General features: G+C 33.7%; 1 protein-coding gene and 1 long non-coding RNA gene across 2 annotated transcripts; one reads left to right on the top strand and one right to left on the bottom strand.

The window, feature by feature from the left end:
• The first annotated feature begins 10855 nt into the window (after positions 1-10855).
• On the top strand, positions 10856-12750 carry LOC112738063 (sugar carrier protein C-like). Its single transcript, XM_025788334.2, has one exon. The coding sequence runs from the start codon at positions 10992-10994 to the stop codon at positions 12540-12542; it is 1551 nt and encodes a 516-aa protein (XP_025644119.1). The 5' UTR covers positions 10856-10991; the 3' UTR covers positions 12543-12750.
• Positions 12751-13493: 743 nt separating this feature from the next.
• Positions 13494-15023, bottom strand: LOC112738062 (uncharacterized). The gene is made up of 4 exons (XR_003169225.2): positions 14805-15023; positions 14647-14712; positions 13951-14001; positions 13494-13794 (listed from the first exon to the last, which is right to left on the bottom strand). It is a non-coding gene; the product is annotated as an uncharacterized lncRNA (long non-coding RNA).
• Between the last annotated feature and the right edge of the window lie 11270 nt (positions 15024-26293).

Genomic DNA, 26293 nt, shown 5'->3' with positions numbered 1-26293 from the left:
AATAAAAATATAAAAGAGAGTACTATAAATTTTATAACGTCAAACAAAAAGAAAATATTCTATAAGTTGTCTAGTACTGTCAGTACTCTTTAATTTAGTATTATTTTGGATTATAAATTTTTATTATTTATGATTATGTTGTTACTTATAATTAGTTTTTTATTTATTTTGTCCTTTTTTTATAGGATCATAATTCATATTATACAAAATTTTGATAATAAACATAATATATAATAATTACAATTACAAATTTTACAAAATCAGAATAAAACATAAAAAAATTGATACAAAACGAAAATAGAGTACATCAAAAAATAGAAAAGAATAATGTAGATAGAAAATAATAAAAATTTCATAAAACCAACAACATATATCATATGAACAAAAAAAATACAATAAAAGGTAAATAAAATTCATATGAATAAAATTAAATAAAAAAATAAAAAAATTTCATACACAACATAAATACAATGCAGCAAAGGATAGAAAAAAAAAAGAATTCATATAAACAAAAAATAATAAAAATATCATAAAAATTAATAAATACCTGAAAAATCAGAGCACTAAAAAAATTAACAACATTTGTCATATGAATAAAAAAATACAATAAAATAAATAAAAAATCATATGAACAAAATCAAATAAAAATAAAAAAGGACTTTATACAAAATATACATATAAAGAATAGTATAGTAAATAATAAAAAAAAATTATATAAAAACATAACATGAAAAATTAGAATACTACACAAATAATATAAAAATATTTATCATATAAATAAAAAAATACAATAAAAAATATAAAAATGGTGGTTGGAGGAAAAGATTGATTGATCTCTTCTCTACTCCTCCGAGCGAACTTGAGACTCTAGCCATATCTAAGATCACTTATGATGATGAGGGTTCTATTTCTATAGGCTCGTACTTTACAGTGTACAATCCTATAAAAAAATTCAATAATGATAAAGACAAGTCTATCAATAACAGATTATACAACAAGTTTTGGATAAAAAAATCATAGAAACAACAAAGAAGTAAATTTAAAAATACTACTGCTGAGTTTAACAACAACGATAAATCATCTTTTTTTAAATATGTGAACACTGCTAATTCTTTCAAATTGTTCTTTTGTTACTTCAAGTGTAGTAGACAACAGTATAAACTAACGAGTTTAGAGACAAATTCTTCAATCTCTCCATTCTTTTTATCTTATGTAATCCATCTCTTAATAGTCATGCATATACAGACATGACCACCTTATATCTATATCCATCTTGTTGCATAAAATTTGAGACTCACTATAAGTATTTTTTTTAATATATTTTTTGTTTGCTAAATGACCTTATGAAATATCATTGAAAAATTAGTTTTGACTTTTGAGGCAAGTTTAGTTTAATTTCAATAAAAATTTGCTAATTTTTAAATGTTCGTTGTCAAAGGCAAAGCGGTTTCAAAACTAAACATCGGTCATAATCCATCAGATTGTCTTGATTCTTGAATGGACAAAATTTTTATTCTAAAAATAAACTCTTACAACATAAAATTTTTTTAGTCGATCACATTCTTTAATCTACAACAAAAAAAAAAGCAAATTGCCAATTTAAATAATTTTGTTTAGAAAATCTTTTTTAAGAGTTTAATAGGATGTTAAAGTAAAAATAAGACAATAATTAATTACAAACATTAAATAAATAAATATAGAATAGACTCCTCAAACGTACCTAAATTATCTTAAATTTCAATAAAATAGAGATAAGCACGACAACACCCCTATTAAAGAATTATTTTATGCTCTACTGTCACCACTTTCTTCCTTTTCCACTCCTTCCTCTGTTATATTTTTCTCCGTGATGACGCCTTCCTCCACCATTGCTGCCCAATGCCTTGTTCGAATAAGATTTTATTTTACATCTCTTCTCACCATGAAAAGATATGATCACACACTTTCGAAAACTGATCTTTAGCGGTGTTATCCTTCCTAGTGAGGAAGCATACATTATGGTATTAAGAGACTGTTTTGTCGAATTTTTTATCTTCTTTAAAATTTTTTATTATTAGATGAGATGAGATGATATTACTGTAATTTTATTATATTTACTATTTTTCGTTTAAGATAAAATTTCTTTTGTCCTAATTTAAATAATGTTAACTCTCTAAAAAAAGATGGAATATATATATATATATATAAATAAGATTAAATTAGAGATGATCAAGTTTTAGATAAAAATTAAAAGATATAAATTAGAAGAGATCAAGGTGTGAGCAATATAAAGATAATGTATAAATATGAAATATGCGTTACAATTTTAAATAACAGAAAAGCTAATAAAAAACTTGATAGAACAACTTAAATAACTATCACTATTTTTTTACAGTATTTAAATTGAAAATGATTTAATTTAAAAATAATAAATTATCTATGAGTGATACTAAGTTTTTTTTTCATGAAATCAAATATTTGTAAAAGTAAATTAAATAATTGTTTAATTTGATACACTGAATATTGTATTTTATCTTTAAATTCATGTATTTAAATAATTTTGTATCAATAACAAAACATAAAAAAAATTTTGTATCAATAACAAAACATAAAAAAAAAGAACATGTTTAGAGAAAGAAAAAGAAGATAAAATATGAAGAAAAAGAAGTAGAAGAATAAGAAAATTTTGGTGTCATGCTTGAGAAATTTCGATGATATTTTAAAAAAATTTTGATACTATTTTTATTTCTGATAATTTTTAATTAGTTCACTGTTAAAAAATTTTGGTGTCAAAATTCATAAATTTTGTGTCAGGCTTAAAAAACTTTCAGTGTTATTTTTCGGATAAATTTAGCCCAATTCAAAATTTTCCTTTTCCTCTCCTTCATCCTCATCGTCATCTTTTTTTTTCTTCATCTTTTTTTTCTTGTTTTTTCTTTTTATAATTTTTTTATTTTTTTATCCTAATAAGAATAAAAATAAATAAGAAAATAAACAAAAAATAATAATAAAAAATACTGAAATAATATCATAAAGAAGAGAAAAAGAAAAAAAATCACAACAATAATAAAAGAACAACGACAAAGAGAAAACACGCGAAGAAGAAGAAAAAAAAAAAGAAGAAAAAGAAATAGTGTATAATTCACACACTTTATGAGATTAATAATTTTTTTTATAAGATGATAATTGATAATTATAATTTTTTTCAAAAAAAAATGATATTCATATTTCAACTCATACATAAAACAAAGAGAAAATATAAAGTTATGTATTATTCTTTGGACACTTATAAAACTTTTTTTTAAGAATTTCTAAATCTAATGCCAATCTAAATCAACCCTAATTCATGCACAATATAAAAAAATGGCTTTTTTATTTAAATAAAATAAAGAGAGCCCAATATTACCAGATTTTCTTAAACCAATTTTTAAAATGTAAATCTCCTGTTTCTATTAATATATAAATTATCCTAGAACGGTATATATTAAATAATATATTAAATGTTATACCCTAAGACGATTTACGCATAGAAGTCTTAAAAAAAATGCACATAAATCGTCTTAGGATACTGAACTTTTCAAAATGGGCGTAAATCGTCCCAGGTAAGCAGGTTTACACGTTTTTATCCTAAAACACATTAGGGTAGGACGATTTATGTGCATCCCACAACACACAACATCATAATATGATTTATGTGCAACAAGCTAATGCACAATAAATTGTGACGATTTATGCATATAATCAAACCCTCAATAGCTTCCCATGAGTAATGTTTGCCAAAGAGAATCCCTATTGACGGTGAGGAAAGTCTTGGAGGGAAGGAAAGTTAGGGAAGAAGATGGTCGATGACAAAGGTAGAAGAAGAATCCATGGGGTCAACAGCGGAGGACGGCAACAGCAATTGCGAATCGTGGTGGTGGAAGTGTCGGTGGGCGGTGGAGGGGGGAAGTTTGCGATAGGGCTAGGCAGGGTAGGGGAATAAGCAGTTTCGGTGAAAGTTGGCAAGGAACGAAGGAGATATGTACCGATTGAATGGCATTGTGCACATTGCAAGATTTATCGACAAAGAGGTCAGTTGTCAAACATGTTTGTAATCTATATAGTTGATGACAGTAATATATTGAATTATCTTAATGTAAATTCTTAATGTAATTATCTTAATGAAATTCTATATAGTTTGTAAATTAGTTATTTGTTAATATTTTAGGCTTAAAATGCTTAAGGATGGCGTGGTTGTTGTAGGGTTAAGGGTGGATTTCACTTTTAATATATGTTTTTGTTGTTATTATGCGTTGTTGAGTTACGACTATATATTCTTGTTTTATCGGCCAACTCGATGTGTTAGGAGCATTCGTAGGCAACAGAAGATGATAATGCATGACCATATAATGTCGTACCTAGATAGTGCTGGATTACTACATGTTGTAAGGCTGAATGATTATTGGTTTAAGCTTGATGAGCCACTAATTAGTGCATTTGTGGAGCGATGGCATCTCGAGACCCACATGTTTTCACGTGCCTTTTGGGGAGTGCACCGTAACTTTATATGATGTGGTATATTAGTTCAGCCTCCCTATTGATGGATTTGCAGTTAGTGAATGTCTCAGCGACTTTGAGCAGTTGATGGATGGGGAAAAGCCTGCGTAGGTGTGGTTTGAAGAATTGTTTGGTGAACTTGTACCTGGCGATTGTATTGATAAGTTCATCGTGTCATTTTCCTTATTTCAGAACAAGTTTAGAGTCATGTCAACTAATGCATCAAAGGCCACAGTATAACTTTATGTGCGTGGTTGCATTATGATGTTGTTGTCCATGATGCTTTTCAGGGACAAGTCTAGTGCTAAAGTTCATTATGGTGGCTTCCCTATGTTGCAGACCTCGACGAATTCGGCAAGTATAGCCGGGAATTGGCCACTGTGTGCTGGTTGTATAAGTGTCTCTGCAAAGTTGCTAACTGAAATGTTAAGAACCTAGCTGGGCCACTAGCATTACAGTAGTCTTGGATATTTTGGTGTTTTTCCACATTCAGGCCCAAAGGATTTGAGACCATTCTCTGGCCGCTTGCATCGATGTGAGTACGTTTCATTAATGAGGTTTATAGTGCACTAGTTTATATAATTTTTTTTAAGTTTAATGCTTATCATTATGAATCTTCGGATAGGTACATGCCATCATCAGATGAGAAGGGTCCTCGGGTCATCGCTACTCGATATAAACTAGACAAGTTTAAGTGTTGATGATGTAAGTATAAGCTTCCATTACTTGCTTTAGATTATACTGGTTCCTTATTTATGTTTATGCCATAATACTTAAATCTGATCAATTGTCATGTTGCAGTTTATTTAGATGCCATACAACGCTCTTAAGGTTATCTAAGTAATATATCCTGATATCCTCAGGCCTAAGCACACCCTATTATGAAAGTCGACTACTGTGTTAATTTACTTTGCATCAATTAAGTGGTATCAGGTTGACAGAGTTCTATCTCAGCTTGGGAGAGTTCAGCACATTCCTGATCCAGCCATCAACATTTACTTTCTGTTGTCAAAGGATGGTCGAGGATAGACCCGATGGTTCCTTGAAATATTCACCACATGGCATAAGTATTGGGACTAGAAATATCAAAGCGTGCTCGCATTTCAGTTGGTACCAAAACCTCGACCTTTGGCTGAGTATCTTGAGTGGTGGTATAGGGTAGCCTGTAGATTCCTTTCACATGATCGGGACCTAGTTGACCCTCGCCAGACTGAAATTCCTACAGATGCTCCTGTTCACGGTCATATTGCTGTTCCAGCTAAATAACAGGGACCAAATGTCCTAGACAATCGGCATAGGGCTACTTGTGAGTGTGTTGGTTCCCGATACAACTAGCCTATGGCGTGGGGGGGGTCCGATGATGTATTGGGGTTGGATGAGGAACAGGACATCGATGATGATGACGATGGGGGAAGTCAGAGTCGTCGAGGAGGTTAGGGACACGATGGAGGTGGGTTTGGTTGGAATTGGGGTGGTGGTGGCTTTGGTTGGGGAGGTGGTATGGGTGGCTTTGGTTGGGGAGGGGGCAAAGGTGGCCCTGGGTGGGGAAGGGGTGGAGGAGCTAGTGGTTTTAGAGGTTCTAGAAGTGGAGGAGTTAGGGGCTCTAGAGGGTAGGGTGGTGGTTGAGGGGTTAAGGGTTCTGGTGTTGCTGGTGGTGGGGGTGGAGGTGGAGTGGTTGAGGCTTCCACGCCATTTTCAGAATTCAAAATAAAATCAAGTTGCAAAGCTCTGAGTATCAATGGCTGAGATCCGATTATGTGCATGTGGTGTCTATTGTCCAAGGGACGGCTTGGGTCTTTATCACCTAGTAACTTGGACCAACTGGTTCGGGATTATCGATTGAAAACCTGTTACACAAGCCACCTTGAAAAAGACATTACCTAAACAAAATTTTTCTAAAATTGAATTGTATACTCCTAAGTCCTAAGCAACAAATTGTCTTAAAATATGACGTGGAGATAAATTTAAATATGTGTTTATTATGATAACATTTTTGTGCTTTATATAACAAATTTCGATGTTATTTCTATTTTATTTTTGTGTTTTATATAAAAAATTTCAGCTTCTTCATCCTCATTGTCATTTTTTGTATTCTATTTTTCTTTTTTATTTTTCTCCTTCACAAAATATTCTTAAAATACACAAATAAATAAACAAAGAAAGAAGATAAATAAGAATAAGGAAAAAAAGTATAGGAATAAGAAGAAGAAAACAATACCAATCATGACAACAACAACGAAGATGATGATGGTGATGAATGAGAAGAAAAAAGAGGATGAGGAAGAGAGAAAAAAAGAGGAGAATAATCAACTGGAAAAGAAGAAGGAATGACTAGGAGAAGAAAAAAGAAAGGAAAAGAAAACAAACAAATAAGAAAAAAGTGTGTATGTATTATGGTTTAGTTATATAAAATACTTTGTTGTTTAGCATTACTGTTACACTACTTAATTAAAAAATATATATTAGTGGATTAACATGTTAATAATGTTATTGTCGGATATATGATTTATATGACAGTAAAATGCTTTGTTGTTTAGATTATTATTGTCTCTGCTCACTACAATTTACTACTCTAATGACTTTACCTACTAAATTGTTGCATAACGGTTTACATATAAAATTTAAGTCGTTACAACTTGCACACAATAAAACAAGAAAAATTGTAACAAATTTATGGCATTTAGATAATATTAAAATTCATTTTATTTAGGTGACCCTTTCTTTTAAGGTTTAATTTTCATACACAATATAAAAAAATTATACAAATATCAAATCATAAAAGTAAAAAATATGAAATAGTTATGTAAATGCATGAATTTAAAGATAAAATACAATAGTCCGTGTATCAAATTAAATTATTATTTAATTTACTTTTATAAATATTTAATTTTATAAAAAGAAGCTTTGCTTCACTCATAGATAATTTATTATTTTTAAATTAAATTATTTTCAATTTAAATACGATAGAAAATATATAGTGATAGTTATTTAAACTATTCTGTCAAGTTGCTTATTAGCTTTTATGTTATTTAAAATTTTAACATATGTCCCATATTTATACATTATCTTTATATTAATTACACCTTGATATCTTTTAATTTATGTCTTTTAATTTTATCTAAAATTTAATCATCTCTATCTTAATCTTATCTGTATATATATTCTATCTTTTATTAGAGAATTAACATTATTCAAATTAGGACAAAAAAAATTTATCTTAAACAAAAGATAGATAAATATTACAAAAGGTTCCGGCCCAACTCAGTTAGCCGAGTATTCGGATCTGAATGACCGGCTGATCCGGTGGATCGACGGATCCGAACCAGGTGGTGACCCGAACGTCATCTCCCACGAGGCACCTGCTGGAAGGAAGCTTTCAAGAAGGTGGGTCTGCCCATAAAGGACCCACACGAGTACGGAGTATATAAGGGGAGGGATTTACCCCTCCCAAAAGTACTCACTTATTCCAACCCTATTCGCCACCTCTCGTAGGGATACTGACTTGATCATCGGAGTTCTTTTGCAGGTGACCCCTCCTCGGATCACCCGCTTGGTAGCACCCACCCTCCCGGAGATTGCCCGAATCTAGCTCCCAACCACCCATCATTCTTCAATAACATGTGGACCTGATCTGCTCAGAACCCGTTTAACCGAACACAAAATTATAGTTATCTCATCTCATTTAACAATAAAAATTAAATATAATAAAAGATAAAAAATAAATAAAAAATTGGACAAAACAGTCTGCTAATACCATAATGTGTACTTCCTCACTAGGGAGGATACGATAGTTGAAGATCAGTTTTCGAAAGTGTGTGATCATATCCTTCCATGGCCAGAAGTGATGTAAATAAAATCTTATCCGAATAAGGCATTAGGCAGCAGCGGTGAGGAAGGCGTCATCGCTGAAGAAAAGATAGCAGAGGGAGGGGTGGGAAAGGAAGAAAGTGGAGACAATGGAACATAAAATAGTTCTTTATTAAAAATGTTGATCTCTATTTTATTAAAATTTAAGATAACTTGTGTATGTTTGAGGAGTCTATTCCATATTTATTTATTTAATGTTTGTAATTAATTATTGTATTATTTTTGCTTTAATATCCTATTATACTCTTAAAAAATGTTCTAAACAAAATTATTTAAATTGGCAGCTCGTTATTTTGTTGTAGATTAAAAAATATGACTGACTAAAAAAAATTAATGTTGTAAGTGTTTATTTTTAGAATAAAAATTTTGTCCATTCAAGAATCAAAACAATCTGATGAATTATGGCTGATGTTTGATTTTTGCTTTGTCTTTGGCAACAGACAACCCAACGAACATTTAAAAATGAGCAAATTTTAATTGAAATTAAACTAAACTTGCCTCAAAACTAATTTTTCAATGATATTTCATAAGGTCATTTAGCAAACAAAAAATATATTAAAAAGAAAAAAAAAGTGCTTATGGTGAGTCTCAAATTTTATGCAACAAGACGGATGAATATAGATATAAGATGGTCAAGTCTGTGTATGCATGACTATTGAGAGATGGACATAAGATTAAAGTAATGAAGAGATTGAAGAACTTGTCTCTAAACTCATTTATACTATTGCTCTACTACACTTGAAATAACAAAAGAATATTTTGAAAGAACTAGCAGTGTTCACATATTTAGAAAGAGATGATTTATCGTTGTTGTTAAACTCAATAGTGTTTTTAGATTTACTTCTATGTTGCTTCTTTGATTTTTTGATCCGAAACCTATTGTATATTCTGTTATTGATAGACTTATCTTGATCATTACTGAATTTCTTCATAGGATTGTACACTATAAGGTACTTTTGCCTATAGAAGTGGAAATCCTCATCATCATAAGTGATCTTCGATATGGCCAGAGTCTCAATTTCGCTCGGAGGAACAGAGAAGGGATCAATCCATCTTCTACTCCAACCACCGTTCTCTTTTTTTGAATCCACGCTAATTCGGTGCTTTAAGAATGCTGCCATTAACTTTGCCTCTCTATAAGAATTGTAATCATCTTCGTTTGGACTATTTTTTTTGTCTTTCTTTAAGCTCTGCTTGCAGCCTCCGTTCATAGATGTTAGATGGCACTGCATCTTCCTTCTCCCTAACCAATTTAAAGCCTTACTTTTTCTTTCACTTAACTTCTTAATTAGTATTATCTTTCATCAATAAATTAACAATGGATTCTTTTGATTTTGACCTCTATATATAGTAGTGTCTCAGAATTTTTAATAAGATAAAGTACATTTAACAACTTTTTTATCTTATTTTTAAAATTAAATTTTAATTTATTAGAAAGCCTGACTTCTACTTTTTATTTTATTTTATTTCAATTTAATTTAATATTATCTATCTATATATAGATATAAATATTATTTTAAAATGTTTAAAGATAGAGTTATAGAATAATAAAATTACTTATTAATTTAAGATTTAAAAGATATATAAGTAATATTATTTTTCAATCAAAGCTTCAATTCTCATACTCAATTGAACTTGTTTTTTAATTGTATAGTTATTTTAGTTTATTACTCTAATTACTTTACCTACTAAATCATTACACTGAAAAACAATTTACATATAAAATTTAAGTTGTTACAACTTGCATAAAATAAAAAAAAAAAAATATATAACTTAGATTCACGATGCATTCAAATAATATTGAGGTTAATAATTCATTTTATTTAGGTGATTGACTCTTTCTTTTAAGATTTAATTTTCATGCCCAATATAAATTTTTTTTATACAAATATCGAATCATAAAAATAAAATATATAAAAAGTTATTTAAATGCATAAATTTAAAATTAAAATATAATATTCAGAGCATCAAATTAAACTATTTTTTAATTTATTTTTACTAATATTTGATTTTATAACAAAGAAAACTTAACCTTAATTTCTAGATAATTTATTATTTTTAAATTAAATCGTTTTCAATTTAAATATTATTAAAAATAGTAATAGTTAATTTAAGTCGTTCCGTAAGATTTTTTATTAACTTTTATGTTATACAAAACTTAAAGGTAGATATCTCATATTTATGCATTATTTTTTTATATTGATCACATCTTAATATTCATTAATTTATATCTTTTAATTTTTATCTAAAATTTGATCAACTTTATCTTAATCTTATTTACATGTATATATTCAATTTTTTTGGAGAGTTTAAAATCTTTAAATTAAGATAAAAAAAAACCGTTTATCTTAAACAAAAGATAGATAATATAATAAAAGATAAAAGAAAAGATAATAATTCGGTGGAAAAGTCATAACTGCCCTAGCTTGAATGATCTATAAAATATCAGTGTTTGCATTCTTTTCCTGATCTCAACTCAATTACAAACGTGACATTAGTCCTTTCTTTTCTCTTCCCTTCTATTCTCTTAGTCATATCTCTCCCTCATCATCAGTGATTCTTTTTCTCTTCTCCTTTGTTTCCATTCCATTAACTGATCAAATATAACAATGGCCGGTGGACTCATTGGAAAGGAGTCTGGCAATGGGAAACAATATCCGGGAAAACTCACTCTCCGGGTTTTTGTGACGTGTATGGTTGCTGCATTTGGAGGACTAATTTTTGGATATGATCTTGGCATCTCAGGTGGAGTTACATCGATGGATCCTTTTCTGAAGAAATTTTTCCCAGACGTGTATGCAAAGGAGATGAACATGAAGCCATCTGACAATCAGTATTGCAGGTTTGACAGCCAGGTTTTGACACTCTTTACATCCTCCCTGTATCTGGCTGCTCTCGTGGCATCACTCTGTGCATCTTCCATCACTCGAATCTTTGGAAGGCGTCTTACCATGTTGTCCGGCGGTATTCTGTTTCTCGTCGGTGCCGGTTTCAATGCCTTTGCTGAGAAAGTGTGGATGCTCATTGTTGGTCGCATGTTGCTTGGCTTCGGAATTGGATGTGCCAATCAGTCTGTTCCAATCTATGTGTCGGAGGTTGCTCCTTACAAATACAGAGGAGCCCTTAACATGATGTTCCAATTGGCCATCACCATTGGAATCTTTGTGGCCAACGTCCTCAACTATTTCTTCGCCAAGATGAAGAACGGTGAAGGCTGGCGCTACAGCTTGGGTTTCGCGGCTGTCCCTGCCGTCATGATCGTCATCGGCGCAATCTTTCTCCCCGACTCGCCGAGCTCCTTGATCGAGCGTGGCAAAGATGAGAAAGCCAAGCAAGAGCTGATCAAGATTAGAGGAACCAGTGACGTGGAGGAAGAGTTCAAGGACCTTGTTGAGGCGAGTGAATCGTCCATGGCAGTGAAACACCCATGGGCCACTCTGTTGAAGAGGCATTATAGGCCTCAACTCGTGATGGCCATAGCCATTCCTTTCTTCCAGCAACTCACTGGCATGAACGTCATTACTTTCTATGCTCCTGTTTTGTTCAGAACCATTGGTTTTGGCAGCAACGCTTCTCTTATGTCTTCCATGATCACCGGTGGCTTTAATGCGCTTGCTACCTTTGTTTCAATTTTTACCGTTGACAAAGTTGGAAGGCGCAAGCTCTTTCTCGAAGGCGGTGCTCAGATGTTTATCTGTCAGATTGTGATAACCGCCGCGATAGCAAGTAAGTTTGGAGTGGATGGAAACCCCGGAATCTTGCCAAAATGGTATGCGTTCCTTGTGGTGGGATTTATATGCATCTATGTGATGGGATTTGCATGGTCATGGGGTCCTCTTGGATGGTTGGTTCCTAGCGAGATATTTCCCCTTGAAGTCAGATCTGCAGCTCAGAGTATTAATGTGTCGGTTAATATGATTTTCACATTTGCAATTGCTCAAGTATTCACCTCCATGCTCTGCCACATGAAATTTGGCCTTTTCATCTTCTTTGCTTTCTTTGTTTTGGTCATGAGCGGGTTTATTCATAAGTTTCTTCCTGAGACTAAGGGAGTTCCCATCGAAGAGATGTCTGTTGTGTGGCAAAACCATTCTTTTTGGAAGAAATTTGTCAAGTCTGCAAGCGAAGAAGCTAATGCCAAAGTGGATAACTCATGTTGATTAGATCCTTTACGACAGTTTCCATTTTAATTAGGAACCAAAAGTGATTTAGACTTTATTGTTTTTTTAAGGTTTTTTTTATTTTAGCAAACAATTCACTTGTTATTAAGTTTTGTTCAAAATTTGATTTAGTCGAATACATTTTTTTTTGCTCTTCAAATTTTAATAGTTTTACTTAATGTGATTGTTAAATGTTCTTCTCATGCAACTTTATATCTTAATTTGTTGTTTACTTTTCAGCGCTAATGAGAATCAATAACAAAAAAAAATATAAATTTTCATATCTTAATCTATTTGATGCTATTTTAAAACACGTATGACATTATCTATATATGATGCAATATTACTAGTAGCTTGTTTGTTCAAAAACCACCATGAATGTTCAGAGGCTCTGGAATTGCAGCTAAGAGACATTAACATGGTGAGTTAAGTCATTTATTTATGAAAATTGGGCTTTGTTTCTAGTAATGGGGAGAGGAGTTCTGATGGATATATGGTTAGATGCGAATATGATTTATGATTGGACACTACAATGTTATAGCCAACTTCACTTACTGTGATACTAGCTTTAATTATAAATGTGATTTATGAAAGAGTTAGGTTATTTACAAGAACAAGATTGAGATTCGGTGTTGCTATTTGCTACTACTAGTATTTATCTTTGAGCCAGTTGGTTTAGCGTTGTAGAAGTTCTTCAACTAAGGGAAACGGAAGAATATTAATCAAGAATGTAGTAATCAAGCAAGTTGTCATAAAATTTTTACTCATGCTATGTTTCAATATGCCAAATTCATAGTTTCCTACCATTTATGTTATTAGCAAGTTGTTATTCCCATCTATATTAATGCTTTATATGAAATTATGACAATATACAATTTTAGTTGTTTTGAAAACCTTGTTGAATCAGATTTTGCATTTGTTTTGTTTGTAACTAGGTAAAGAAGAGAAGAATTTTCCAAAACAGCCAATCTAATTTCAAGAATTCAATGTCAACAAACCAGCCAATCTAATTCATTCATATACTTGCTTTTATAACATGTTCACAAATACAAACAAATGCTCCTACAACAATTTAAAACACAACACTATAACTTAATCTGTAGTTCCTTTTGCTTCCAAGAGTTTCTGTGATGCATAAGCTATGTATCCACTAGCTTTCTCACTTGTATATCTTTAGCTTCCTTGGCTTTCTCACTGGTGTGCTCAATGAGGTTTGGATGTCTCGGAGTAGATGATAGTATATGTAGCAGATCTGTTCAGCAAAAGAGAGGGAATAAATTGAACTTATCAATGAACTAGTAGCAAATTCAAACAGCAAGGGTAGATTTTGATTTTCAACTTTTCACCAGTTAATACATAGGTTAAAAGATGAAAAGTAACAGTTATGAAGTCAAGCAAGTAAACATACGCTTGCCTAAGCTCTGGATTTTTCCGCAGCATACTCTTGACAAGCCCCCGACTTGAAGAAGAAATATACATTGTCGTTGTAAGTGAAATTCTATATCATCATTTAATTTTAACGAAAGCTAATATCAAATAAATTGAATGCTGCAGACATGCTTTATACAAACTAGAGAACTTCAATTCTAATCCAAAACAGCTTGAAGTTTGATTGTAGGATATCAGCAAAAGAGAATCAAGAGCATCATAGTTAAGTAGAACACAAGTAAAAGAATACAAATGCATAATAGTTAAATTGAGTTGATTAAATTCAAGTTCAGCTAACAAAATTGTAATGAAACAAAATTATCTTTTTTTTTTAGCTCTTGGTGACATAATTGCAAATATCTGGCAGAGTAAAAGAATTGCAAGCAATAAGAATATCAAGTGCAGGCAATTTTGGTTCATGAAAAACAATGAAAAACAGCAAACACATGACTAGGTTATGTGCTCCAAAACTCAATCACCAATTCACCATCTAACCTTCATTTTCTCCCCTTAAATTTCAAACACCACAAACTCAAAAGCACTCGCTGTGGAAAACAACTTTTTAACTTGTGACTTTATGCAAACTTAACAACGATGTTAACTACCTCAGATCAGTGTCATCATCAAATCATAGGAAATTTAGTGTCAAAAACATCGTAATCATCAACTTACATACCTTATTCGGAGGGTAGCCCCTGTTTCCAGCATCAATAGCAACCAATTTAATCTTATTTAGTATCCCCTGCAACCAACAGAAGAAAGTGAGAGAGAGCAAGAGAGAGAGAGAGATCGAAGGTGAAAGAGAGCAGAGGGAGAGAGAGAGAGAGAGAGAACCGTATGCGAAGCACTGGAGAAACGGTGGCAAAGCTTCCTCGTCGACGGCGAACTCGACGCCAAGCAAGAGAGTGACGCCGGCGATTGACAAAAGGAGGAAGGGGAAATGGTTGTCTGGAGGATTGGGTGAGGGTTTTATAAATTTTCAATTTTTAAGTTTTAGAATTTGAAAGAAGAAGAATGCTGAAGAAGGGAAGAGTCATCAAAATTTATTGCCTTGTTTATCATTTAATTATTAATCTTTAAAAATATAGAATAAAATATATTATTAAATTTTAAAAAAAATTATTAGGCTAAACGAATTAATTAACCTCCTAATATTTCTTTTTAAAAAAATTTATTATAATTTTAAGTTTAAATTTAATAAATAAATAAATTTAAAAAATTTTCTCATACCACCCTTATCATTTTAGAGTTTTTAATTATTTAAGGTTCGTTTCTTTTTTATTTGAATAAACATTTCAGCTGTACGGTTGTGTATGGCCCAACTTTTTTATTTAAATATATATATAAATCATTATTTTTCAAACTACACATAGATAAAAAGTTGGAATAAAATACAGATGATCATTTCAGGGATAGCATTCACAAAATAAAATTACACTCCATTTCAAGCATGATGCACATGAAATGGATACAAGGACCACTATGCACATCTGACACCCTATTTTAAGTTTGGCAATCACGAAATGGAGGAACTCAAGAATAACAGCTGCGAATTTTTTTTTGAAACAAAGGAAGCTCAACACATTAAAGTGGAGCAAATAAAAGAAAAAAGAAGACACATAATTAGCTACCAACAAATAAATCAACCCCTACTATCCCCAGTACTCTCATCCTCCCCCAGGATCACCACCACTCCATTCCGTGTAGCTCATCAACATCCTTGTGTGTATGACCTCCAGGCTTGCTCTTGCATTCTTGAAGATTCGTGCATTCCGTTCCAACCAGATGTTCCAAATCACTGCAAAAAACACTGACATCCACATCTTCTTCCCCTGTTGTCTATTATGCATTCCATGCCAACTCTCAAACATTTCTTTAACAGTTCCGGGAATCACCCACTCCCTTCCTAGTAACCTCAGCCACTTGCACCACACCTGCCATGTTACCTCACACCTAAGGAATAAATGCTCAACAGATTCTAATTCCTTGGTACACAGTACACACATACTATCTCCCAGAATGTTGACTCCTAGTTTAGTCAGCCGCTCCTTGGTGTTAACTCTACCCACTAGCACAAACCACCCAAAGAGCTCAATTCTCGGAGGAACGAAACCTTTCCAAATGGAACTCGTGAAGCTATAACTCGTTATCTCAGCTGATAATGTCTCCGCTTGTATAGCCTGGATCACAGAACTAGTAGAGAAAATACCTTTATTTTCAAACTTCCACACCACATTGTCCTCCCTACCTGATGACAACCTCACTGGCCTTAACCTCTCATGCAGTTGATTGACAAGCTCCAACTCCCATTGGAACAGTGCCCTCCTCCATTGAAAATTCCAAATCCAATCAAGCCCATCCCAAAAACCACACCCCCCGATGACAAGTCCTTGCTGACTGGAAATAGAGTAGAGTCTCGGATGACTTCCTTTCAGAGTACCACCTTGAACCCAGTTATCTTCCCAAAATCGAGTCTGCATACCATTGCCTACTTCCATTGCCAGTCCACTTACCACTTTATCACGAATCCGCGGTTCTTTTATAACAGCTACGAATTGAACGAAGTCTTAGTTGACACACCGAATTGAAGAAGTATAATTTTAATAGAGTATGGTCACAATTTACAACTCGAAGAAATGAGAAATTATTGTCTCAATGAGCAAAAGATAAAGATCAAAAACAAAAACCAAAAGCTAGATTCAATTTGTTCCATCAAAAAAATTTGTGTTAGCATATACGTTAAGTATAGTGTTAATCACCTATTTATTATTAAGGATTTAATTAGAGAGTTAATTTTCTTTTGTTAGTATCAGTTAATTTTTTAAAAAATATTTTTTATCTTAACTTCTAATTATAAATTTTTAAATCCTAACTTCTAATCCTAAATCTTCTAAAAAATAAGAGCTAAAAAATTAATTTTATAATAAAAAAGATTAATATTGATTAATTAAAAATTACTTTACATATTTATTCTATTTTTTATTATTAAATGAGGTGCCGACTTACTTTTAATAAAATTTTTTATTATGAAAAAAAGTGAATTTTTATCATTATAAAATTTTTGGTATTCTTTGTATTCTCTATCCTAAATTTTTTACTAGGTTATGTCCTCTAAAATTCAATTACCAATTCACCATCTAACCTTCATTTTCTCCCTTTAAATTTCAAACACCACAAACTCAAAAGTACTCACTGTGAAAAATAACTTTTCAACTTATGACTTTATGCAAACTTAACAACGATGTTAACTACTTCAGATCAGTGTCATCATTAAATCATCGAAAATTTGGTGTCAAAAATATCGTAATCATCAACTTACATACCTTATTCGGAGGGTAGCCCCTGTTTCCAGCATCAATAGCAATCAATTTACTCTTATTTAGTATCTCCTGCAACTAACAGAAGAAAACGAGAGAGAGAAATCGAAAGTGTGTGAGAGAGACAGAGATCGAAAATGAAAGAGAGAGAAAGGGAGAGAGAGAGAGAGAACCGTATGTGAACCACTCAAGAAACGGTTGCAAAGCTTCTTCGTCGACGGCGAACTCGACGCCAAACAAGAGAGTGACGCTGGAGATTGACAAAAGGAGAAAGGGGAAATGGTTGTCTGGAGGATTGTCTTGAGGGTTTTATAAATTTTCAGTTTGTATGTTTTAGAATTTGAAAGAAACAGAATGCCCAAGAATAGTCAAAATTTATTGTTCTTGTCGTTAATCATTAAATGTTTAAAAATATAGAATAAAATATATTGTTAAATTTTAAAAAAATAATTAAACTAAAAAAATTAATTAACTTCTTAACATTTCTCTTTAAAAGAATTCATTATTTTAAGTTTAAATTTAATAAATAAATAAATTTAAAAAATTTTCTCATAGTAACCTTATCATTTTAGAGTTTTTAATTATTTAAGATTCGTTTTATTTCTATTTGAATAAAAATTTGAGTGGTTATTCAATTTAAATTTTTTAGTTTAATTGAATACTTTTTTTTTGCATTTTTGTCTAATTTTTGTAGTTTTATCTAGTAAATTATCAGGCCATGGATTTTTTACTCCTACTTTTATGTAGAAGTATGATTAATCATCATTAAAATAATTATAAAATATACTCCTTTCTTTTAAAAAACATTAATAATTAGATATTGACCCTTCTAATTTTTATTTTTTACACTTTTTTTCCTTTTCCTTTTAATTTCAGATTCAGAGAAGAGAAGCATGTCTGTTAGCTTAGGTTTTTTCATCCAATTTCAATCACCGCCATTCTCTCATCATCTTCCTCTGTTGTATCTCTCGTTCGCCAATCCTTACCGCCGCAACACGCCTCAGACGATGTTGCAACCTGCTTCCGCCGCCGCCGTGCAAGACGCTGCCTCAACGCTTAGAGGTTAGTTAATCATTATGCCTTTTCAATTCATGGATGTCTTTTCTCTCCCTCTCCCTCTGTCGCCTCTCTCGTCCGCTCATCTTCGCAGCGCAACCCGTATTAGTTAAAAATGGATGTGCATGTTGGTTTTGATATGTTCTGTCCTTGTCTTGTTGATTGCATGAATTGTGGGGAGTGAGGGACCTACATTTAGAGTTTTTTCTGCCCTTTCACTCTCTTGGATTTGATTTGCAATGATTTTGCAAGAAGCCGAGTGCCGAAAATCTGAATGGTTATGCTGTGGAGGAAGCTCTTGGGCAGGATGGGATTGAGCTTATTGTAGACCCCTGATGCATGAGCATCTTTCCTATTTTTTCTAGTGAATTTACATTTAAATTGTTGAGTTTAATCAAGAATTAATTATCTTTTAGCCACTATGGATGCTACTTTGAGTCTTGTGCAATTCTGTTTATTTTAGGTAGCATTTGGCTAGATTTGATGGAGTTTCCGCAGAAAAAGAGAAGAAGGCGAATGATGTTGTCAACCCTGACCTCTCTGCACTCAAACCTGAATAACTCGAGTTACAAAGGTCCAATGGACGTAATTCTAGTGGTGTTGAAAAGCTAACTTCTAGAGCTTTCCAACGATATATAATAGTCTATACTTCTCTTCCATTAACTCTGCCAAGGCTGAGCCTAACTTGAGATTTCTCAAGTTAGGCGCAAGAAACAACAACAACACGCAACATTTGCTCTCCTCCAAGTAAGGCACATTGCCTCCTCTTCAGTCCAAGTAAGGTGCCTTGTGTGGTGAATAGCATGAAGTTAGGCGCAGCTCTTAGCCAAGTTAGGCGTGGATCCAGTGAAGTCAAGTGGTCCCCATGTTACAAGGCGCGGATTATTTAATTAATTCTGATTTAAATTTAAATTTTATTTTAAAATAGGAAAAGATATTATTTTAATTTTAGAAAATAGATTTTAAATTAATTAGGATTAGATATAAAAAGAAAAAACTTTTCTTCTGGGGATTATTCCATCTCATTCTGTACCTGAATCCTAGTTTTTCTCTTTGAGTCATGAGCAACTAAACCTCCATTGTTAAGGTTAGGAGCTCAATCTATTATATGGATTGATTCTATTATTTTTGTCTATTTTAATTCATGTACTGATTTATAATTCAAGAATTGTTTTCGTTCTTTGTTTTATGAATTTGGGTGGAACGAAAGTATGACCCTCTTTCTAATTGAGTTCTTGTATAACTTGGAAAAGCTCTTTACTTGAACAACAGCTTGAAAATAATTTCTCCTAAATTCTAATTATCTGAACTTAACGGGATACGTGACATATAATCCTCTTATGTTTGGATAATTAGGATTTTTGTGGCATATAAACTAGAATTGAACTTCACCCTCTAATTGAAATTAATTGACCAAGGAATTAGCGGTTGATGAATTTTAGAGGAGACTAAAAAGGTCTAAGGAATTAGGGTTTAGTCATATATAGTTTGCCAGGAATTAAATCTTGCATGATTAAGCCATGGTGTAATTGTCAAACGTGTCGCACCTATCTCAACATATCATGGATCACACACTTCCTAAATCTTTGTGAGTGGTACATCCACCTCCTCTGTACTTCACCCACCAAAAGCATCCACTTCCACGTCTTTGATAACATCACCTCCAACCCCGACACGTCTACGACATCCTCAAGACCAAGTTCCACAACTACTCCAAGGGCACGCCTTTCTCCACTCTCTGGCAAGCAATATAGATTGTTGGACATTAGGACATCATGAGAAGATTCTCCTTCGACATGATATGCAAATTCTCATTTGAAATAGACACTGAGTGCTTCATTCCTTCTTTTCCAGAGTCTAAATTGGCAGACAACTTCGACTTCGTATCCAAGCTATCAGTACAACGAGTAATGTCGACGTTGCCGCTCATATGAAAACTGAAGCGATTACTGAACATTGGTTCGGAGAAGAAGCTGAAGGAAGCGATCGGAGTGGTGGACAATGTGGTCATGGAGATGATAGGGCAGAGGAGGAGGGAGATGGCAACGATGGCGACGGGTCTTAACAAATCAGACTTGCTGTCTAGATTCATGGGATCCATCGAAGACGATAACTAGTTGAGAGACATAGGCATTAGTTTCCTGAGTATGAATTGGTTGAGAACAAGTTGAGGGTTTTTTTCTTGTGAACATTAAATTTATAGAGTGTGCATTGTGTAGTTTGAAGTTACAGTGTTAGACTGCTAGTGTTATGCGAGATATGATGGAAATTAGGAGAGAACATTGTCGTTTCCGAATAGAGGAGATTAGGGACCATTTTGTCCCCTGTTAGAGTTGTCAAGGACTATTTTGTCCTCCGTTAGAGTTAATGGAGTAAAGGACCTAAATGACTGACGGAATTAATTATTAGGGACCAATCGAGTAATTAATTTTAGTTGGGGACTAAAGTATCCAGTCTGAAATTCTTTGAGGACCAAAATGAGTATATACTCTTTTTTTATTATGAAAAAAAGTGAGTTTTTATCATTATAAAATTTTTGGTATTCTTTGTATTCTCTATCGAAAAGATTTTTGGTATTATTATACTGTTAGTACTCATATTTTTAGTAAAAATATAAATAAAAAATTAATTTTTGTTTTCGTTCACTCTTACAATATAAAAAAATGATATATATGTCTTTACCGGACTCGTGTACACCCTAAAAAAACTAAAAAAAATATATGTCTTTAAATTTATTTTAATATTATGTTATATTAATTATAAACTTATTATTTTATTTTTAATCACAATTGTTGAATTAGAAAATAGATCAAAAAAGCATCAAATTAGAATTTATGGACAAATTCAAGTTCAAATATGGATATCAACTTTTCGGTAACAAGTTTTTTCTTTATAAATAAGTGTATCATAAATAAATTTTTTTATAAATTATTGTTAAAACTTTAAAGATCCGATTTGGACCCGGTATAATTGTGGCTCGAAAATGTTTAGTTTAATTGAATACATTTTTTTGCATTTTTGTCCATTTTTTATAGTTTTATTTAGTGAATTATCAATTATTCTTGTTCCTGTATGGATACCTGGAGAAGGAGAGCTTAGTCTCTGGAAGTTGATTCCGAGCTATTACCTTCGGGGCCGACTTCTCAAGTACCGTGATAAGCCGAGCTTTTCTCCAAGAGTGAATCGCGTAGGGCTTTGAGCAAGAAACAAGGGGGGAGTATACCTGCAAAGGCACTCCGAAGCTTAAGTTAGTATCGAGAATTTCTTATCCTCCTTAGGATAGAAGATCATACCTTTTTATAGATGATAGTGTATAAGTTGGTTACGTTCCTGCTTTATTGCCCGTATTCAAGAGCAATAATAAGGGTGAATGTTAGTTTAGACGTTTCATTTTGTGAAGTAGTCCGTTGAGCTGATTTGTAACGTCACTTTCCAATAAATGACATTGATTGCCGACCAGTGACTGTAACGCCGAATAATAACGTAAATTGCCGAGTTATGGTTTATAATGCCGACTTTGTAGTGGTCCCGATCATAGCCCCCAAGCTTAGCCTGAGAGTATGTTTTAATGAAGCAGGTTGAGCTTTAAATGAAGCATAAGTCGGCGGTTGTGTATTTGTCGGCGAATGTGCTGGAGGTTGAGGTGACTGAGTGGGCTTTGTTACTGAAGGGGTTATTGTAACTCCTTGGAAACTGTTACTGGAAATCCACTTAGTGCAGTGTCTTCATTTCTTGGGTTAGTGAGATTTGGCTGTTGGAGTTTTTTCAAAGAAGAGAATGAGTAAAAGAGGTATGTGAAAAAACTTTTGTTATTTGCTTCTTCATTGAGTTTCGTTTCTTCTTCTTCTATTTCTGTTTGGTTGCCATTGATGGGTTTTGAGAAGGAGAAAAAAGAGAGGATAGATTGGTCATATGATTGGGTTAATGAAGATGTTAGGAATCGTGTGTCATTGTTCTTGGATCAGGAAGTTGTAGATGAGGTGGATAAAAGTAAAGTTGTTAGGTTTGGTTCTGGAATTCAACTGGAGCTGCTGCCCTGTTCTGAAAGTGATAGGGTTTTTCATAGGGGTGAGGGTTTTGAATACTTTTTTATGTATAGTTGTGTGCTTGAAGAGTTGAAGGTTAAGCTTCCATTTAGTGATTTTGAATGTCAGGTTTTGAAGCAGATGAACTGTGCTCCTTCTCAATTACATCCTAATGGGTGGGCCTTTCTTCGTGCATTTGAGGTTTTGATGGATTTTTTGGAAGAAAAGCCATCTGTAGAGTTATTTTTCTCGCTTTTTCAAGCGAAGGGTGTGTGGAAAGGTGGGTGGGTGAACTTGAATAGTTCGCCGAGGTTTGCTATATTTAAGCTGTATAAGTCATCGTTTAAGGAATTTAAGGAAATGTATTTGAAGGTAAGGAGTGTTGAGGGGGATTTTCCTTTTTATGTGAACGAGCATTTGGGAGAGAAATTTCCGATTTGGTGGTGTTCTGAGCCAAATAATATACTCGGCCCGGAGCTTATCAAGCCTAGGGATGAGTGTATTATTGAATATCTTATTGAAGCTATTGATAGGAAGGAATTGATCTCGGTATTTGAGTTGTTGAAGTGGGAGGAAAATAAACAGGCTGTTGTGGATTACTTAGGTGAGCTTGTTTGGTTTAATTTTGTATTCAGTCTTTGAAATGCATTGGTGAGAAGTTGTTTTTATTTGTTTTCAGGTGGAAAATATCCTGGTGTGTCTGCGGCGGAGCTGAGGTCTCGTGTGAGAAGTAAAAACTTGGATAAGGAGGGCTCAACGTCAAAAGTTGAGAAAGTTGTAGGTGTGGGTGAGGTTGATCAACCAAAGCCGGGGAGGAGAAAGGTTATTGCTAGGAAAAGGAAGGGCGGTGTGGTGGATTTGTCAGACGTTTCTGATGATGAGAAAGATGATGTTCCGGTGGAAGAGGTTCATAGTTTTTATGATAATCAGAGAAGGTTACATGATTTTGTGGAGCGGAGTGAGGGGTCTTCTCTCTGGGAAAAAGATTATCCCTTCATGGTTACTGCTGATGAGGTGTGTCAGACCCCGTCCGATGTTATTTTGGCGGAAGAGGTGGGGGATGTGGCGATTGACCAGTATATGCAGGTATTTTATGTTCTTGAGCTATAGTGTTTGAATTTTGTTTTGGTTTTATGGAAAATTGTGATAATGGCTGATTTTCAGGTTGTGGGTCTTCGGTTGGCGAGTTTAGGGCGGAGTCGTGAGAAAATTCATCGGAAGTTTGTTGAGAAAAAGGAGGATCCGAGTTTGAAGGAAGAGTTGGCTATAAAGGTTGCTAAAGTTTCTGAGCTGGAGGTGAAGTTATGTGATGTGGAGAAGCATTTGAAAGAAGTGAAGGAGAGTTATGCCAAAGATGTTGAGGATTTAAAGAAGAAAGAAGCTGACTTATCTGCTATGAGTACTCGTATGATTGAGGTTACTGCTCGGTTGAAGGAAGTGGAGAAAAATAAGCAGGGAGAAATTCTTGATTCTTTCCTTGAAGGGTTTGAGAGGGCCGTTCTTCAGGTTAAATTTCTGGCTCCGGAGGTGGATGTTTCGGCAATGGATCCAGGCAAAATAGTGCAGGATGGTGCTATGGTTGAAGATGATGGTGCTGCTGAGCAAGGAGATGAAAATGTGTAGTTTGTAGACATATTTTGACCATGAGTCGGGCTTTTTGAACTTGTTAACTTATGTTTTGCTACTGTGTTTGAGGAACAAACTTGGAAATCTCTGTTTAGTTATTGTTTCTGCATGCTATGACTATAATATGATGCTGATATTTGGGTTTATATCTGGTTTGTAATGGTGCCATTTTGAGATGGTGAAATACCATGGAATTTAATCGAAATGTGGTAGTTTGGCTAGTTTGGAAGCCGATTTGTAAGTATGAGAATATTTGTGTTAATGACAGAAATTGGTCGGGTATGTGGTGATATTTGAATCATAGGATTCGTTGAGTTTAATTCGGAGATTTTGTCTGATTGAGTTTGGTTTGGATTCAACTTGGATTGATTTTTTGGTGATCGAAAAGATCGGAATCCGAGTAAGATCGGTCATTTATCTGATATAATGATCTGAACCCGAGATTGGATCGGATATATATCTGATGTAGCAATCTGAATCCGAGTTTGGTTCGGATATTTGTCTGATATAATGATCGGAATCCGAGATTGAATCGGATATTTATCTGATATAATAGTCTGAATCCGAGTTTGGATCGGATATTTGTCTGATATAATGATCGGAATCCGAGTAAGATCGGTCATTTATCTGATATAATGATCTGAACCCGAGATTGGATCGGATATATATCTGATGTAATGATCGGAATCCGAGATTGGATCGGATATTTATCTGATTTAATGATCGGAATCCGAGATTGGATCGGATATTTATCTGATATAATGGTCGGAATCCGAGATTGGATCGGATGTTTGTCGGATATAATTAAGATCGGTCTTTTGATTTTTGAGAAATTTTTGAAAAAGTAAAGAATAATGTTGACTGGAAAAGGGAATTTTATTAATGTAAGACCTTTGAATTTAAAGGCCCAGGTAGGCTAGCCTCGTTAAAACCTCTCCAAGCAAAACCCTTGTGGGAGAAATCTTGGTAGTAGGAAAAAGAGTACTTGCCTGTCCCTGGTATTAGATGTAATATAACTTTAAGAAAGATACATTCCAAGTGTTAGGGAGATCATTACCCTTTAATGTTTGTAGTCGATAAGCTCCGTTGCCGATTACTTCTGTGATTCTGTAAGGGCCCTCCCAATTAGCTGCTAGTTTGCCATGTGCTGTAGGTTTCCTAGCTTGTTCTGTTTTTCTGAGTACTAGGTCGTGGACTTGGAAAGATCTTGGTTGTAGTCTTTGATTATATTTACGGGCGATGTGCTGTTGCATCGCTAAATGTTTGATTGCTGCAGATGATCGGAGATCTTCAATGAGATCAAGTTCGGCTTGCCGAGCTTTGTCTTGTGTAGTTAGGTCGGCCAATTCTGTGCGTAGTGAGGATTGGGAGATCTCCACAGGTATCATTGCGTCTGAACCGTAGACCAAGCGGAAAGGTGTTTCCTTTGTGGTTGAGTGAATTGTTGTATTGTACCCCCATATGATTTCTGGGATAAGCTCGGCCCATAGACCCTTTGTATCGTTCAGTTTCTTCCTTAGCGCGTGTAATATGACTTTATTTGCGGCTTCAGCTAGCCCATTTGTTTGTGGGTGTTCTACTGACGAGAAGTGCTGTTTGATTTTTAAGTTCTGCAAAAATGATGTGAATTTTTGATCGGCAAACTGGCGACCATTATCAGTGATAATGTGCCGAGGAATGCCGAATCGACAGATAATGCATTTCCAAACAAAGGAAAGAATTTGTTGTGATGTAATCTTGGCTAGAGGTTGTGCTTCTATCCATTTGGAAAAATAATCAATTGCTACTACAAGGAATTTTACCTGTCCTGCAGCTGTGGGGAAAGGTCCGAGGATATCAATTCCCCATTGGTTGAATGGCCAGCTAACCTCTGAGCAGTGTAAGAGTTCGGCCGGGAGATGTGTTATCGGGCTGTGTTTTTGGCAATTGACACAATTTTTGACTTTTGTGTGACAATCTTGCTTGATAGTCGGCCAGTACAATCCAGCTCTGAGGATTTTTGAATGTAGACTTTGGGCTCCGAGGTGTGTTCCACAGACCCCTTCATGTGCCTCCGCAAGCGCAAGCTCTGCTTCTGATCTGCAAATACATCTAAGTAGTGGACGAGAGAATCCTCGTTTATATAGGCAGTTATTATAAATTGTAAAAAAGGAAGCTTGTCGTCGAAACTGTCGAGTGTGTCCGACGTCGCCTGGCAGGATCCCTGTTTGGAGATATTGTATGTATGGAGATCTCCAGTCTGCTTCCTGTGTCACACTTAAGACATGGGTTATTTCAATGCTCGGTTTAAGTAATGTTG

Source organism: Arachis hypogaea, chromosome 13 (assembly GCF_003086295.3).
Source record: "Arachis hypogaea cultivar Tifrunner chromosome 13, arahy.Tifrunner.gnm2.J5K5, whole genome shotgun sequence".
Taxonomy (NCBI): Eukaryota; Viridiplantae; Streptophyta; class Magnoliopsida; order Fabales; family Fabaceae; genus Arachis; species Arachis hypogaea.
The sequence above is the reverse complement of the archived record's forward strand: the minus strand, read 5'-3'. Positions and strand labels throughout refer to the sequence as shown.

Excerpts from the sequence above, each read along its gene's own strand:
- LOC112738063 (XM_025788334.2), top strand. The coding sequence starts at position 10,992 with ATGGCCGGTGGACTCATTGGAAAGGAGTCTGGCAATGGGAAACAATAT.